At 37.2% G+C, this 16,914-nt stretch overlaps 2 protein-coding genes across 11 annotated transcripts; both read left to right on the top strand.

Moving 5' to 3' along the window:
• Positions 1-5,578: 5,578 nt before the first annotated feature.
• Positions 5,579-9,815, top strand: LOC126593798 (thylakoid membrane protein TERC, chloroplastic-like). Of its 10 annotated transcripts, none has more exons than XR_007613030.1 (12): positions 5,579-5,823; positions 6,475-6,602; positions 6,676-6,752; positions 7,134-7,221; positions 7,351-7,431; positions 7,528-7,584; positions 7,738-7,819; positions 8,259-8,308; positions 8,510-8,566; positions 8,671-8,745; positions 8,890-8,948; positions 9,637-9,691. XR_007613030.1 is itself a non-coding variant. In XM_050259909.1 (12 exons), exons 1-12 carry the CDS (start codon positions 5,676-5,678, stop codon positions 9,736-9,738), a joined length of 1,008 nt encoding a protein of 335 aa, XP_050115866.1. In that variant the 5' UTR covers positions 5,579-5,675; the 3' UTR covers positions 9,739-9,815. The 10 variants fall into 10 exon arrangements, 4 of the variants coding, with proteins under 4 accessions (XP_050115866.1, XP_050115867.1, XP_050115870.1 ...); XR_007613029.1 differs by lacking the exon at positions 9,637-9,691 and adding an exon at positions 9,200-9,336; XR_007613032.1 differs by lacking the exon at positions 9,637-9,691 and adding an exon at positions 9,200-9,336 and having other exon boundaries at positions 8,510-8,586.
• On the top strand, positions 9,751-12,258 carry LOC126593799 (glutathione S-transferase L3-like). Its single transcript, XM_050259914.1, has 10 exons — positions 9,751-9,901; positions 10,061-10,129; positions 10,315-10,375; positions 10,692-10,778; positions 10,885-10,983; positions 11,066-11,171; positions 11,253-11,329; positions 11,450-11,557; positions 11,880-11,960; positions 12,057-12,258. The coding sequence occupies exons 1-10, from the start codon at positions 9,891-9,893 to the stop codon at positions 12,066-12,068; spliced, it is 711 nt and encodes a 236-aa protein (XP_050115871.1). The 5' UTR covers positions 9,751-9,890; the 3' UTR covers positions 12,069-12,258.
• The last annotated feature ends 4,656 nt before the right edge of the window (positions 12,259-16,914 follow it).

Below are 16,914 nucleotides of genomic sequence, written 5' to 3'. Positions count from 1 at the left end.
CTGGAGGAAATATAGTGATGACTGAGATGGCTACTAATAGTGGAAGCAAAGGTAAGGAAGTAAAAGAGGTCACTGATCTGGATACTAATAAGGTTTTCATGGAAACTAAGGACGGCGAAATTAAGCAAGTTCAGGCTAGAGATAACATAATAGCGTAAGGAGTGAAGCTAAAGGTAGAGCGAGTCCAAGCTACAACTTGGAGGGTGTTGATTGATGAAGTCGCTGTTATAGAACTATGGGGGTTGGGGCTAGCCTGATTTTGCCTCACAGTTTAATTTCCTTTGTTGTTTAAGTTGTTTAGATGTTTTTTGTATTGTCGAACCTAGGTCCAGCCTTGATAGAAGGCTTAATGCTTTATTGTCCAAGAGGTTATCTAATGTGTTGTTTTTGCTAGTGGGGATGGATGGGCAGGGGGTCTATGCCTCTGTTGGAATGATCGGAATATTAATATGAATGTGCTTGCCTACAACTCTAGATTCATTCACTGTGATGTCTTAGATAAGCAAATAAACATTAACTTCCTCTTTACTTTTATGTATGCTTACTCTCAAAAGAATCTGCAACCTCAACTGTGGAACAATACTATTAATCTAAGGCCTACAACTAATGTAACTAACCCATGGCTTCTCCGGGGAGACTTTAACAATATTACAAATCTTATTGAGAAGGTTGGAAGCAATAGAAGTGTTCACAATCATATTATAAACTTTAACAATTTCTTGAGTGAAGGTAGTTTAATTTACATCCCTGCTTCTGGTGTGCCTTTCACTTGGTGTAATGGCCATAAAGATAACATCATCATTTATGAAAGACTGGACAAGGCTATTTCTAATTCTAACTGGTTAAACTTATATCTTAATGCCTCTCTCCATAATTATCTCATATTTAACTCGGACCACAGCCCAATCGTATTGGATTCCAATAATTTTTGTAATACTAATTGTTCAAGAAGTAATATGTTCAAATTTGAGTCTATGTGGTTAACTCATCCGGACTTTAAGAATATTGCGAGTAAAGCTTGTAGTGATGACATGCATGGTAACTCTTGTGATAAGGTTAGGGGTTACTTAGGTAGATTCAAATTTCTCATTAAGAAGTGGAATAAGGATGTCTTTGGGAACATCTTTGAAAAAAAAAGGTTCTTATGAGTGAGTTAGATAAAGCCCAACAAGATAGCATGAGTATACCTGACTCTAGTCTTATGTTAAATAAGGAGAATGTAATTAAAAAGCAACCTTAACAAGTTCTCATAAACGAGGAAACCTACTGGGCTCAGAAAGTCAGAGTTAATTGGCTTCAACTTGGAGATAGAAATACTAGGTACTTCCAAACTGTGACTAATATTAGGAAGAAAAGGAATGAAATTTCCAAAATAAAAGACCACCAAGGCAACTGGTAGTGGAAAAGCGATGGATTGGAAAATGTTTTTGTTGAAGACTTTAGCTTTGATTAACAGCTTCCACCACCCTTTCTAACTTAAGCATTAATAACTATGTGGATATCATTGAACCTTGTATAAGTGAGGTGCACAATTCTTTCTTGAACAAGCCTATCCTTGATGGTGAGGTTTTTGAAGCTGTTAAAAGTATTAGGGCTCTCAAAGCTCTTGGACCTGATGGTATTCATGTAGCTTTTTATCAAAATTGTTGGGACCTTGTTGACCATTATGTTACGGACATGGTTAAAGATTTCTTCAACACAGGCTCAAGTCTAAGGTTGATAAGCCATACAAATATTGCCCTTATACCTTGTTGATGCACAAAATCAGTGGGGACTTTGATACAACAGAAAATGTGTAGTTTGTGACCTTCGCTAAATTGCTCCAGTCACTAGTATGGATAAATATGTAAATGGATAAAGACAGAGAAGCAAACACAAGATGTATGTGGTTCACCCAGATTGGCTAAGTCCACGGAGTAAAGGAGTTCTCATTAATTGTGAAGGGTTTACACAAGTACATAGGTTCAAACTTTCCTTTAGTGAGTACTAGTGAATGATTTAGTACAAATGACATTAGGAAATATTGTGGGAGAATAATCTCCTTTTATAGAAGAGAGTCTCTAGTTTTGTTCTGACATTGACACGTGTCGTGTTGTGATTGGATTCTGATGTTGACACATGTTGCGCTACGATTGGCTTCTGATGTTGACATGTGTTGCGCTGTGATTGGCCTCTGGTTGGAGGGAAACTCTTCTGGGTCCTTGACGGTATAACGTTGATCGATGCTCAGTAGTTTCAGGATTGGTTAAGTATGGTACGAACATACCTAATGTGGATAACCCTGAATTGGTTTCTAATTTGAGACCGATTAACTTATGTAATGTTACTTATGAGATTATCACTAAGATTATGGTCAATCGAATTAAACCTTTACTAATACATTGCATTTCCAGGAATCAAGGAGTGTTTGCTTCTGGAAGATCTATCTAGGATAATATTCTGATTGCGCATGAAGTTTTCTCATCATTCAAGGGCAAGAAAGGTAAGTGTGGAGCTATGGCTATCAAATTAGATCTTGAAAAGCCTTATGATTTTATTAGCTGAGATTATATCAAAATTATTCTAGTGAAATTCGGGTTCAACGATCATTGGATTAACCTCATTATGGAATGTATTATGTCTACTTCTTTTTTTTGTATTGGTTAATGGTAAAGCTCATAACTATTTTCATCCGTCGAGAGGGATTATACAAGGTGATCCTCTCTATCCCTACATCTTTATTCTCTGCATGGAACCCCTGATAAGACATTTAGACAAAATTGGTAGGTCTCTTAGAAACAATTTTGGTCCACTAATTGCTCCTAGGGGGTTTAGAATTACAAATATGATGTTTACGGATGATTGCCTAATTTTTGCTAAAGCTACTAATACTGAAGCTAGGAAAATTGCTAAAGTGCTTAATGACTTTTCCTATGTTTCTAGACAAAAAAATAAACTTTCATAAGTCGTCGCTTTACTTTTCCAATAACACCCTAAATCACACCAAGAGTGATATTGTCCATATCCTCCAAATCCAGCATAAAACCACTATTGGCTTATTCATAATATAATTTTCTAGAAAGACCCTGTTAATGCTAAAGAGCTTATTATTAAGATTCAGAACAAGTTATCCGATTGAAAGGCTAATGCTCTGTCTAAGGCAGGGAGACTCACTCTCATTAAATCAAACAATTAGGGAGCGTTTGTTGCGCCGGACTATCTCGGACTGGACTAGCTTCAAGGACTAAGCTGGATTGGCTTAGACTAGACTAAGCTGGACTAATTTAATGAAGCGTTTGGTGCAGTGTTAGACTAAGAAGCTGGATAATAACAAATTCTAATATTATATTATTTAATATATAAATTATTAATATTTTATTATGATCTAGGTGACCGGAGATGACGAGGAGTCTATCGGGAGTGGTTGTTGAGCATGACGAGGACGAGAGAGGATAGTCTTAGCTAGTCCCATGGTTATTGGAGGGTCTCACTAAGACCTCTTAGTGAAGGGTTTTGTCCATACTAGTCCCCTTTAGTCTCATTAATGTTAGTCCCAGCATGGAACAAACACAGTATTGGACTAACAGTTAGTCCAGTCCAGTCCAGTCCCACTTAGTGAGGGCAAACAAACGCCCCCTTATGGTATTCCAAATCATACTATGGCCTATTTTAAGTGCCCTAAAAAGATTACCAAGGCTATTGATAGAGAAAGTAGGAAATTTTTATGGGAAAAGACTCTAAACTAAACCCTGCTGTGTGGGACAAAGTCTACTGCTCGAAAGAGATTTGAGGGTTTGACATTAGGAAGAGTGTCCACTTCAACAATGCCTGCTTGGCTAAATTAGGGTGGAAAGTCCTGACCGAAGATCAAAATTGGTGCGTCCAAATTGTAAAAAGATGAATTTTTAAATGTTAAAGTTAGGAAAAATTATTCATATACTTGGAAGGGTATACTCAAGGCTAGAGAAGTTGTTAATATGGGATTGAGATAGGTGGTCGGAAATTGAGAAAATATTATTTTTTTCTGAACCCATAAATGAGTTTTTCCTTTCCCTTTCACCAATCTCTTGTCCAATGCTCAACTTACTAATGTTGATCAAGACTTGAGAGTGAGCCAGTTTATTGTTACTGGTCAATGTGATAGACATTTTTTATCTTCTGTGGTTGATGTTGATGTTGTTAACAAAATTTGTAGTATTCCCTTGCCGTTGATCCCTCAAAGTGACTCATGCTGTTGGGGACCAAATGCTAATGGTAAATACTCTGTCAAGTCTGCAACATGGATTCAGAACTCTACCAATAACAATGTTAATTCCAGCAAGCTTCTTAAGAGAATGTGGAACCTTAGCTTGCCTCACAAAGTAGAAATCTTCAGTTGGCTTCTCATTTTGGGTAAACTCCAAACTAAAGACCATTTGGCAAGATATGTTAATAATATGCCTACTATTTGTCCTCTTTGTAATTCAAAAAATGAAAGTCTAAGTCCTCTATTTGTTAACTGTGATTTTGCTAGACATGTGTGGAATAGCCCTACTATATCTAATTCATTAAGGATAAATCAAACTCTTAATTTCAATGATCGGTTAAATTCCCTAGATAGTAAAAAAATTGACGACTTGAGTGATTTGAATAAAGCGCTCCTTATTTGTTGGCAGATTTGGAAGGAAAGGAATCTTGTTGTTTTTTCAAAATAAAAATCGAAATTACACAAGAATAGTGAATTCAACGTTCAGTATAGACACGGATTATCTTATAGCAAACCGTTTACTGCCGATTGGGCCTTCTGGTGGCCATATGGCGAAGCCCAGCTCCATTAGGTGGTCTCCCCCTAGAGCTGGTTTTATCAAGCTTAACTTTGACGACTCGGTAATTAATCAGCATGCGACCTCCGGTTTTGTGATTAAAAATGAGAATGGATCCTCTATCATTGTTGGGGCTTGTAGTGTTGGGTAGAATACGATTTATGTGGCAGAATGTTTGGTGCTTTGTGATTGTCTCTGGATGACAAACTTGAGGGGCTTTAAGAAGATCATTGTGGAAGGCAACTCTAAGCTGCTTATTGAGTCTATACGTGGTGCCTATAATGCTCATTGGAGACTGAGGACCATTCTTGATGACATTCGTCGGCTGGCGGGCTTCAGAGGCTAATTTCCTGGCGGATACTATCACAAGTGTTGATTTCTCAATAAATAATTTTCATGTTTGGGATAGAACTATACCGATGGCTGCTCGTCCAACCTTTCTTTTTAAGAAAAACTAATGAAAAATTCAAAAAAACTTCAATTTTAATGAAAAATGACAAATAAAGGTGTAGTGAATAGTACTATAGAAATGTTAAAATGTAATTTTTCTTTAAAAGTGAATAATATCGTAAGTGTTTCGTTAAAACTCTATTCTAAACGTATGGACTTGTGGCTTTTATCTTGTTTGAAAAGTCAGCAATCTGGAAGATAGGCTTTAGCCTATGCCACATATCAGCCTCTCATTCTACGTGTGGATTTGATCAATTTGGTTGACAGATTCAAGTGTGGATGTATGGCTTTTATTTTGTTTGAAAAGTCAGTCATCTGACTTTTATTTTGTCCTTATCATCAAAACTCAAAGTTTCCAATCTCGTTTTTTTTTTTTCCTTCCCCCTTTTCATCATTTGAATTTGGCACCAATTATCTCCTCATCACCAGTGGTGATTCACCACCATGATGGGCACGGCTTCCGTCATCCATAACGGCGTCCACATCCATTTGAAGCTCAATTCCCGCCTGCCTAGGCTTTCATCGCCATATCCATCCCCAAATTGGAGTAGGCCCCACTTCGTTCACCATCACATCGTTTCCGTCCGTACAGGTCTCTCACTCACTCTTCCGTGCTTTAATTTCATATGTGCAATTGCCATCTCTGATTTACATACTTGTATTGTTGGAATTTGGATTGCAGGCGGCCACTGCCGCCGCGGCCAATCTGCGACGATTGCACGCTCTAGAGCGACTGAGCAGGACGATGATTTATCCACTTCAGGTGACTGTCAGTTTCTAATACTCGTTGGATGCGAAATTGAGATTCGTGAGCAAAAATGTAGTTGCCCACTCGAATTATGCGTATTATTTTCGACATTAGCAAATTAGAAAAAACACCCTCACAAACTATAAAAGTTTCATAAAAATACACTTCAAGAGTTCAATTGGAGGAAAAAAAAACCTCAGCTAGCTAAATGTAATGTTCTAATTGGTTTTTAGTTGCTGAAACCCTTTTATGCCCTTCTACAATTGAAATTCAGGATGGTATTTTTTTCAAAGTATTGGGCTTGAAGTATTTTTCTCTAAAATGTAATGTTATATGTGGTCTAAAATGTAATGTTATCAATCAAATGAGTTCATGTAACATGAGTCTAACGATTTTAGATCCAAAGGACCGACTTTTATGAGAATTTTGTGCAAATTATGTCAAACTGTGGATATTTTTCTGTAGTTTATGTGAACTTTCCACTTGAATCTGCAGAAGAAAAGAGGGGCGATTCTGCGTCACGTGATGGCATTAGTAATGTGGAAATCTCTCATGATGACTCTCCGGAGAAAATTAAGGGGCGCGAAGCTTATGCTGCTTCTGCAAAAACTGTAGCCTTGTGGGTGAGCACCTCTCAGCTTAATTTGAACTGTCTACTTCAACAATGTTGATAAATGTAGCTATTAATTCCTTTAGGTGTGTGCTGCGGTAGCATTTGGTATTGGTGTGGGATTTAAAGACGGAGTTGGCAAAGCGACGGAGTTCTTTTCAGGGTATGCAGAGATTTCCACTGTGAAAGCTTTTTAACTGTGGATAGGAAGTTAAACTCCCAGTGTTTTTGAAGCATTAGTTATTTTCCGGTGTCTTAATCAAAATAGGCAACACATACTTTTATTAAATTGGTTATAATTTCTTATCTGACTGGATGGTTTATACATGATTTTTTTTATTTACTTGGTGCGATGGCAAGTGCCTTCGCTCATGAGCGGTAGGTCTCGGGTTCGAGACTTGGGAGCAGCCTCTCCATAAAATGGGGGTAAGGCTAGCCGACATTTACCTCTCCCAGACCCTGCGTAAAGTGGGAGCCTTGTGCACTGGGTACGACCTTTTATGTGTATATCTTGTGCTGGATTCTGAATGTTAGGATGTATCAGGTATTTACTGGAACAAAGCTTGTCAGTAGACAAGCTGTTTGTCTTTGATCTAGTTTTCAATTACTTCAAAGTGCCACTTATGTATCAGGTACTTTGTAAACCTTTTAGCATTCAAATTTATGTTAGATAGGTTCTCAACTTTTATGTAAAAGATTGTTTTTGAAAGAACCAAAGCTATCTGTAATTGATTATGAAAGGTTTGCTCTCTGAACTACAGAATCGGGTACTTTCATACAGTGTTGCCGGAGCAGTGGTCGTGCGTTTGACACTAATTCTCCTTGGAACACCAACAGTTGAGGTAAACTTATAGTTATCTGTGCATGTGTGTGCTTGTGATCCTATACTTCTTGTTTTTACGTGCTCATTTTGTAATTTTCGGGATGTGTTGTTTTAGAGGTTTGAGGTGGTAAATCTTTTCCTGGCCTCAGTACTCCTTTACTCATCAATCAAGGTTCTGAAAATGATGTGATAACTATATTTTTTCTTATATATTTTCTCAATGGATTGTTGACTGATTTTAATCCTTAAATTAAATCTGTGTTTATGCACTTATTGACTTCTTGCCATCAAATGACTCAGAATGCCTTTTTTTTTATTGTTCTAGCTATTTTCCAGTGAAGAAGATGACACTGATCTCTCCAACAATTTTATTGTGAAAACATGCCAGAGATTTATCCCTGTCACATGTAATGTTTTTCCTGCGTACTCATTTTCTTCCTACTTCTTAGTTGAAGTGTCGTTTGTTGATTCTTCGTAATTCAAGCTTGGATCAAAATTGAAAATTCTAAATTTATTGGGGCTGATCTGATCCTTGTCTTATTTAGCTCATTTGAGTTCTGAACTCACTTTTAGTAAATAAACTTGAGCATGAACTTTGAATATAGAAAGGCCTAGGAGGCCATCTTTAGACCGGAATGTTTCAGTTTGGCTAGACTTTGCTTACTTAAATTTACACTACATAATAAGAAAGAAAAATGATGGTGTAGATTGCTTTGTCCTGCAAATTTACATCCTTTTAATTATTTTCCACCTGTAGATCGGCTATCTTGCAAACACTCACTTTACACTAGCTTCTTTCTGATATATGATCTTAACCCATATCTTTTTTCTGGTGAATTCTTGCAGCTACTTATGATGTCAATCGATTCTTTACATTTCAAGACGGTGTCCGGAAGGTAAGTTGTTGATGGGATCTTCTTAGGCTACAATATTTTATTACACTGTTATGGACATGCAAAAGTCTTTCACTGCACAGGTGTAATTTACAACTTTCTCTGGATCAAGATGCAACAGTTTCTGAATCCAAATTGAAAATCAATATTTGTGTTCAATTAATGGCTGCTTGGTTTCTAACAGGTGTCAAACATTTTGGGCAGGCCACACCTTTACTTCTCACGGTAGCAGTTATCGAGCTCAGTGACGTAGCATTCGCTGTAGATTTCCCTACCTACCAGTAATGTCATATATTATGATGCGCGTTGCCTTTCCACTTACTATTGTAATGGAAATATTGACATGATGCTTAATTTTTCTTGAGGTCGACTCTACACCAGCAGTATTTGGCGTTACTAGGGATCCTTTTATAGTTTCCAGTTCTAATCTTTTTGCCATCGTAGGTAATTCTTGTTAGATGTAGGTTTCAATTGACAATATTTCTGTGAATTAGGTCTAAGTTGCTCTACAGTGACAATCTTATTTCTGGATGTGAGCGCATTTCTGCAGCAGATGATAATTAGACCTTTCCCCTTGAGTGCAGGTTTAAGGTCGCTTTACAGACTCATTTCTGAGGGTATGTCAGACTTTGAGTATTTGCAGGTACAAGCTTGACCTTCTCTCCTTGAATTTCTAGCTCTTTCTGCACAATGAACTAGTGATGATCTACCCATAGATAACCATCAGCACAGCCTACAGGGACTCACTCGATTAAACTGTTAATTCCTAATTTAAGGTTCTTTGTTTCCTTTTAAAAGTTAAAATCCAATAAGGTTATGGGTATTTCAAGTACTATTGTATTTGTACAAAATCTTCAATCCACCTAAATTCACCTTTTCTCAACTCCTCGACAGGGTTCCATGTATCGACCGAGGTGTCTCTTGGCTTTGTGGCTACAAGTACAAATAAAAAGGGGAGAATGAACTTAGCCTCATATTGTAATAGCAATAATGGATTTGCGTTCAACGAAAATCGAACTTAAGACCTCTCACGTACAAATACAAATAAAAAGAAATATCATTAGATTATAATATTAAATGATAAAATTACAAATACAAATAAAAATAAATATCATTAGATTATAGTATTAAGTGAGAAAATTTTCTATTAGTACGTATAAGGGGAAACACTACTCTACCCGACCCAAGATTCTAGACTCCTCCCGACTTCTTTTTGCTATACCGACTGATTAGTGGGGCTACCGGAATGATTAGTTCACAATATTAAAAACTCGGATAAGGTCGCCATGTCAACGCTCCTCTCTAACCGTCCGACCAATGCCAAAACCCAGATCATACGAGGAACAAATCCAACGGACGACAAATCAAGTCCACGATCTCTATCATGCACCGCCAAAGCGCCAAAGCTCGCGCACGCGAATAGTAAACAGTAACGCAACCATTTCGTCACTGCTGACTCCACCAACGACTCACACTCCCCTATAAAACGACCACCCGGTCTGTACACAGACAGCATTCTGCGCCAAATTCTGATTGCCAAAAAAGAAAAAAAAAAAAAAAAACCTATCTCTGCAGAGCTCCAAAAATGGCTTACAGGTACGATTTCTCATCTTTATGGCTAACGAAAGACATGACATAAAATCGAGTGCAATGATGAAGGTTGAAGATTTATATAGTCGATAAGATTTTGTTGATGTTGTAGTATTTTAACTGGGTTCGTCTGAATTTCTGATTTTTATCTTCTGGGTGTTGCAGGCATGAGGAACTTCCTCCAACGTTGGATTCCACTTCCTCCCCACCTCCTCTCTTTGACGGCACTACAAGGTTTACCTCTTTCCTCTACATTTTTGGTCTGATATAATATATCGACCAGCCGTACGGTGAAATACTATCATTTTCAGCAATTCAAATTTTGTAATTTGATCATTTCGCCATCTGTCTCGTCGGAATTTCAGTTTTGGTCACTGATTACCATGTTTTGATGCGTACTGGTTGCTTGTGTTTTGAAGGTTGTACGTAAATTACTCATGTCCATTTGCACAGCGGGTTTGGATCACTAGGAACTATAAGGTTTGTTTAGCTCCTCTCTTTTTCAGCCGTATTTTCTGTTTTTGGAGCTTCTGGCAAAGACCCTGTTATATCATAATTCAATTGTTTCTTTGAGAATGATGAAAATACAAACCCCGATTGCTGAAATTAAGTTTTGAAGATTTTGTCGTTGATATGTCGTCGTTATTTGATTTTAATCATTACATCAATTGGGGGATTTGTTAAATCCTCATTCCCGCCATGTTTGTTTTCTTCATTTGGTAAATTGCAAATTAATTGAATCCATATCGATTATTTTGTCTTATTGTTTGTTTTTGTTGAAATTTTTGAGTTGCAGGGTTTGCAAGACAAGATTAAGCTAGTCCCTATAAATCTTCAAAACAGGCCTGATTGGTACAAGGAAAAGGTCTACCCTGGAAACAAGGTAAAATTTTGAACAAAAATTAGGGTTCTTTCTTCTTTGCTGTCATTGATTATCTATGGAAAATTTGGTGAAGCTGGATAAATCTGTTGATCGGTTCTTTTTATAGGTGCCAGCTCTGGAGCACAATGGAAAAGTCATTGGAGAAAGTCTTGATCTGATCAAATACATCGATAGCAACTTCGAAGGGCCTTCACTTTTCCCCAAGGTAGGATATCCAGAATTGGATTGTGCCTCAAGTAACATGTCTTTGTCTATCAGAAATTTGACCAAAGTGGTGCTATTTGTAGGACGATCCTGAGAGAAAAAAGTTTGGTGAAGAATTGTTAACTTACGTCGATACCTTCACGGGGTCCTTGTATCGCTCATTCAAAGGAGACGCGGTAAAAGCAGCTGGTAAGACTTGTAAGGTTCTCCCATCAGGTGACCGTTTTTGTTGATGAATTTACACTGACCGAATTTGGTTATCTGCACCAGATGAGCAGTTTGATTACTTGGAAAATGCTCTTAAGAAATTTGACGACGGGCCATATTTTCTGGGCCAGTTCAGTTTGGTAAGTTGAATGTACAACTATGTATGTATATCTAATAAAATGAGCTAGCAAAATGCTCTTTTGTAAGCAATACAGCAACACAGAGTGGTTAAGTAATGGATAGAAACATGTGTTCTGCAGGTGGACATAGCCTATATCCCGTTTATTGAGCGATTCCAAGTCTTCTTATCAGACGTATTCAAGTATGACATCACAGCAGGGAGGCCCAAACTAGCAGCATGGTTCGAGGTACACTAACAGACCATAGAATTGCATATAGAAAGTTATGAGCTGTACTCCATGTATGGTTAATTGTCTCTCGTCTGTTAAAAAAACGAACTTAAACATTTCATGAGAGCTAGGTGGTCAGGTAGTTTCCAAACAAGAACTCTATGCTAAAAACAGACTGAGCTGGCTGATCACGTAGTTTCCGAGCAAGCACTCTTAAGCTAAAAGCACTCTGTAAACCATTATCTTAAATTCAGATTTGATAGAGCGACGAGTTCCTGTATATCATATGTTTTTTGGTAACAGATGGTGATTGTTCTGGTTGTTATATATCCTTCTGCAGGAAATCAATAAGATTGAGGCATACAAGGTAACCAAAACTGATCCAAAGGAGCTTGTTGCATTCTACAAGAAACGCTTCCTGGTACATTCTCTTTTGCTGACCTGAATACGAAATTCATCCTTCTTCTATATTCGTTATGCTGGTTTGCTAACTGCCGCGAAATACTTTTTGTTACAGGAGCAGCAGTAAACTTGTGAGCTATTCTGCTTTGGACGTGGTATAAATAAGTGGCTCAGGCCACGCACAGATTGTTCGCCGTTCGCCGGCCTAATTATGTATGCAGATTATGTTGTCTGTTATAGACATGGACTTGTCTGGATATGGATTTGTGTAAGTATCATTGTTACATCAATAAAATTCAGATCATTGGCAGTGCGTATTCTCTCGTAATCTATCAACTATTTCTTCAGAAGAGGCATTTCTCTTGCAAATGAAAGAACAATTACCAAAGAATAAAAGACCAAACCACGTTGGCCAAATTGTTTTCCTACAGACCATTATGCAAAGATATTTTTTTTTCAAAAAATGAGAATTAGTTGTGGGATCCACTACACATCTAACCTTAACGATCTGAACCATTTTTTTTTTCAAAAAAAAAAAAAAAAGAGAATTAGTTGTGGGACCACTCCACATTCAACTTTAACGTTCTGAACCATCTATTTTGTAAGTCTCAATTCATATATCATCTTTACAAAAATTCAATTCAATATGAAACTATTTGCCTATATAATTATCATGATGAAATTTTATTATTTCCTATAGAATAAAGTGTTTGTTAATTTCTTTGAACTCATGTCTTCAATATTTCTGATTTGGTTAATATCTTGCAATGATGATCTATGAGGTGCAATTTGAAAAGTAGCTGGTTCAGATTATTAAAGTTCGATGTGGTGTGGGCCTCATAACTATCCCCATTTAAAAAAAAAATGGAGATCTCTTCCCTTAAACAATTCTTATTTTCCTAATATGTATTTTTTGAGTTGGAACTAGGAAGTTCTCCAATTAAAACAAGGCAAAATGTTTCTAATATCATGTCGTAATGAAAAATATATATAGAATCAATGGCCACGTGTCTTGAGTTTGGAGTTAGTGTATGTTATTGAACAATTTTTTTGCGTCCTAAGTTCGGAGGTTAGTGCGAACAAAAAATCACCGTTGTAATATTCTATACAAATTTTTTTGGATAAATTACAAAAACTATCTCAACTATTGAGTCAACCACAATTTCATATTTCATTTTTAAAACATTTCAATGTCATATCTTATCTTACGAATTTGTTGCAATGTTATACTTCTGTTACTTTATCTGTCAATTCCTTCGATAAATGCTGACTTGGTTTATGTTGAGTCCCACTCCCTCCACGTATGGACTTCCACATTGGTTTCTGAAACACATGGATCATCGAAAAGGATGACACGTGTATATTACAATAAGAATAAAAAATAAAAAAAATTGAAAAAAAATTTAGCTCGTAAACCGTGCAATTCCATTTCAATTTCACTCTAGTTCCCAAATCAAAGAAGAACCCTAACCCTAATTTCATATCACCCGTCCCAAATCACGATCAATAGTTCATTCAGCAAAAACCCTAAGTTCGTCTCATTGTCGCCTGCCTTCTCTTTGTTCGTTTTTGTTGAAAACCCTAAGTGGCATTGGTTTTCGAAGGATTTGACAGTATTTCAAAAGATTCGAAATGGGGTGGAATGTGCGCAATGATCCCGAGGAAACGACGCCTACCTACTGTAAGTACAATTTTCAGTTTGTTTTGTGCTTTGTTGCTTCCTTTTTTTATTCCTATTCTTATGGGTTTGTTGATTCCAAAATCTTTGTTGGCGATGAGTGGGTTTTGTTGATTGTTTATTCGAAATGCTTACTGAGATGTTGTAGAATTGGTGTCTTTTGGGTGCTTTGTTTATTGTTGTCAAGAAAAATGTAGTTTGTTTATTGTGATTTGGATAATTGTTTAACAAAAAATTTGGTGTTTGTTCTAATTTGGGTGTTTTTGTTTTGTTTATTCTAATGTTGGATAATGGAGGGTCCTTTTGGTACATTGTTTGTTGGAGATGGGTGAGTTGTTTTCTTTGTTTATTCAAAATGCTTACTGATTTGTTGGATAATGAGGTCCTTTTGGGTCCTCTTGTGCTTTTTTCTGTGATGTGTTTTGTCCTTTACTTTGCTATTGGCGGTTGAATATGTTGAATTGAAATTGTTACATTTGGGGTTGGTGTGGTCCTAAGGTTTGTTGGCTGCACTAACTAGGGTTCTTTTGGTGCTTCATTTGTTGGTGAATAAGATGTAGTCTTTTCTTGTTTATTCAAAATGCTTGCTAATTCGTTGGATAATGGGGTCCTTTTGTGTCCTCTTGTGCTTTTTTCTATGATGTGATTTTTCCTTTACTTTGTTTACATTTGGGGTGGGTTGTGGTCCTAGAGTTTAGGACAAAAACTAGTAAACCAAGAAAAAGAAAGGGGTTGCTAGCTATTGAAGGTTCCTTAAATAATAAGAGGTGTTTATTGAAGAAGAGGTGTTTGTTATGTACTCGGATGATGGTTTACACCAAGAAGAGGTGGCTAGTAAAAGTGTGGCTGAGGTGGTTGGTACAAGTGTGCAGAGGTGGGTGTAACATGTGTGAATGAGGTTGAAGATGTACAAGTTGCTCGAGAAGGAGGTTTAGAAGATGTACAAGTTGCTGAACAAGGTGGTCTAAAAGATGTACAAGTTCCTAAAAAAGGTGTACAAGTTGGTGAAGAAGATGTAGAAAATGTACATGTTGAAGATTCAATGAAGAAGGTGATGGGGAAGATGTTGATACCTTCTTTGATGTACCTATCGATTTTGAAGGAGACTGACTTTGTAGAGAGTGATAAAGATAACTCAAAATTTGTCAAGTTTGATGGGATTCAGCAAGCAGATGAGGTGCAATATGAGCAAAGAAAAGGAAGAAAAAAAAAGGCAAACTGAAGAGAGCACTGAAGGAGAAGAAGAGTAACTATATGAATGAGAAAGGGAGAGACACGAAGAGGAAAGACAAGAAGAGGTTAAAAAAGCTGAAGATGGGGCGGTGAATCTGGTTCATGAACCAGATTATAATTTTGATGATCTGGAAAGTGTACACTCTGAAGATGAGGAATGAGACAAAAAAAGATAGCATTATCTAGAGTTTAATGAGAAAATGGACATGAAGAATCCACAACTTACTCTAGGACTTATTTTCAGAGACAGTGTGCAATTCAAGAGAGCTGTCATCATGTACTCCTTAGTGAAAGGATATGGGGAAATTCATTTTCCTAGGAATGAGAAGTTGAAGATTACTGCAAAGTGTACAAAAGACTGACTTTGGATGTGTGTTGCTGGTATTATGCATGGATAAAACAACATCTAAATCAAAACAATGCTTGATCATCACACCTGTGGGAGGACTTGGGCAAATAAGAGCATAACTTTTCCTTTACTCACAAATTTGTACTTGGATCGGATAAAGCTCAATCCCACATGGCTTGTGGATTCTTTTTTAGCCACTGTGGAATCCGAGTGGAATCATTGGTGTACAAGGATGAAGGCTTATCGGACATTGGATAGGGTTTTGAAGATTATTGAAAGGAAACATGCAGAGCAATATACAAAATTGTGGGATTTTGCTGAAGAAGTAAGGAGGACTAAACCTGGTAGCACTGTGAAGTTGAAGTTAGATGAGCAAAGGTTTCAGAGGATATTATGTTTGCTTGGGGGCATGCAAAGAAGGCTTTAAGGCAGGATGTAGACCTTTAATAGGTTTAGATGGGTGCCACTTAAAGGTTTTACATGGAGGGCAGTTGCTATATGCTGTGGGCATTGATCCAAACGATGAGACATGAGTTATTGCTTATGCAGTGGTGGAAATGGAAAATAAGGCAGCTTGGATTTGGTTCTTAGAACTCTTAGCTGATGATGTGGGTATTGTAAACCAAAATGGGTGGACATTTATCAGTGACAAGCAAAATGGGCTAATTTTAGCATTTCAAAAGGTTCTCTCCAAATGCCAACACAAATTCTATGTGAGGCATTTGTACACAAACTATAAGAATTTGTTCAAAGGGAAAACTTTGAAGAATGCTTTATGGATGGGTAGTTGCCAAAACAACGGTTCCACACTTCAAAAAAGCAATGATGGATGTGAAGAAGCTAGATGAGAAGGCCTACAAATGGCTAGTGAAGAAGCATTCAACTCAATGGACCAAGTCACACATTGAAACCTATCTAAAGTGTGACATGTTGCTAAATAATTTGTGTGAATCCTTCAATGCAGTCATACTAGTGCCAATGCAAAAGCCTATTATAACTATGTAGCAAATGATTCACACTATGTTGATGAAGAGAATTCAAATAAGGCGAGGTATAATGATGAAGCAAGTAGGAGATCTCTATCATAAGATTAAGAAGAAGTTTGAGGAAGCCAAACTCTTAAGTGGCAAGTGCATTGCACAATGGTCAAGAGGGACCAAATTTCAAGTGGATGCTGGAGGTGGGGAACAATATGTGGTGGACTTGGTTGAGAAGACATGCTCTTGTAGGAAGTATGGCTTGACGGGAATACTTTGTAACCATGCAATAGCTACCATCCATTTCAAGAGAGAAAAACCTGAGGATTATGTGGATGCTTACTATTCAAAGGCACGGTACTTGAAAGTTTATTCTCACTTAATAATGCCAAGAATGGTATGTCATTGCACTACTACAAAAGGGCCTTATAGTGTCAGTGGGGGTGTTGGTTTAATCTAAAATAGTGGCAGACAAGATAGTTGCGACACTAACTGAACATGACGCCGAATTTACTGTCGCTTATAAGCATCACACAATGTCTATGTCGCTTTTAAACTGACGTAAACATACATTTTAATAATTTTTAAATATTGGTGTCGCTTTTAAGTGACATAAAGTATGAGTGCATGGGCAAATGGATTGGAAGAGCCTTTTCAGTCAGTGTTGGCGTCAGTTATAATCGACGCGAAGCTTCCTTATTTCGACGCCACATCCAAGTGCACTGATATGTCAGGC

This window comes from Malus sylvestris, chromosome 12, assembly GCF_916048215.2.
Source record: "Malus sylvestris chromosome 12, drMalSylv7.2, whole genome shotgun sequence".
NCBI classification, from domain to species: Eukaryota; Viridiplantae; Streptophyta; class Magnoliopsida; order Rosales; family Rosaceae; genus Malus; species Malus sylvestris.
This window is presented reverse-complemented; position numbering and strand designations above follow the sequence as displayed.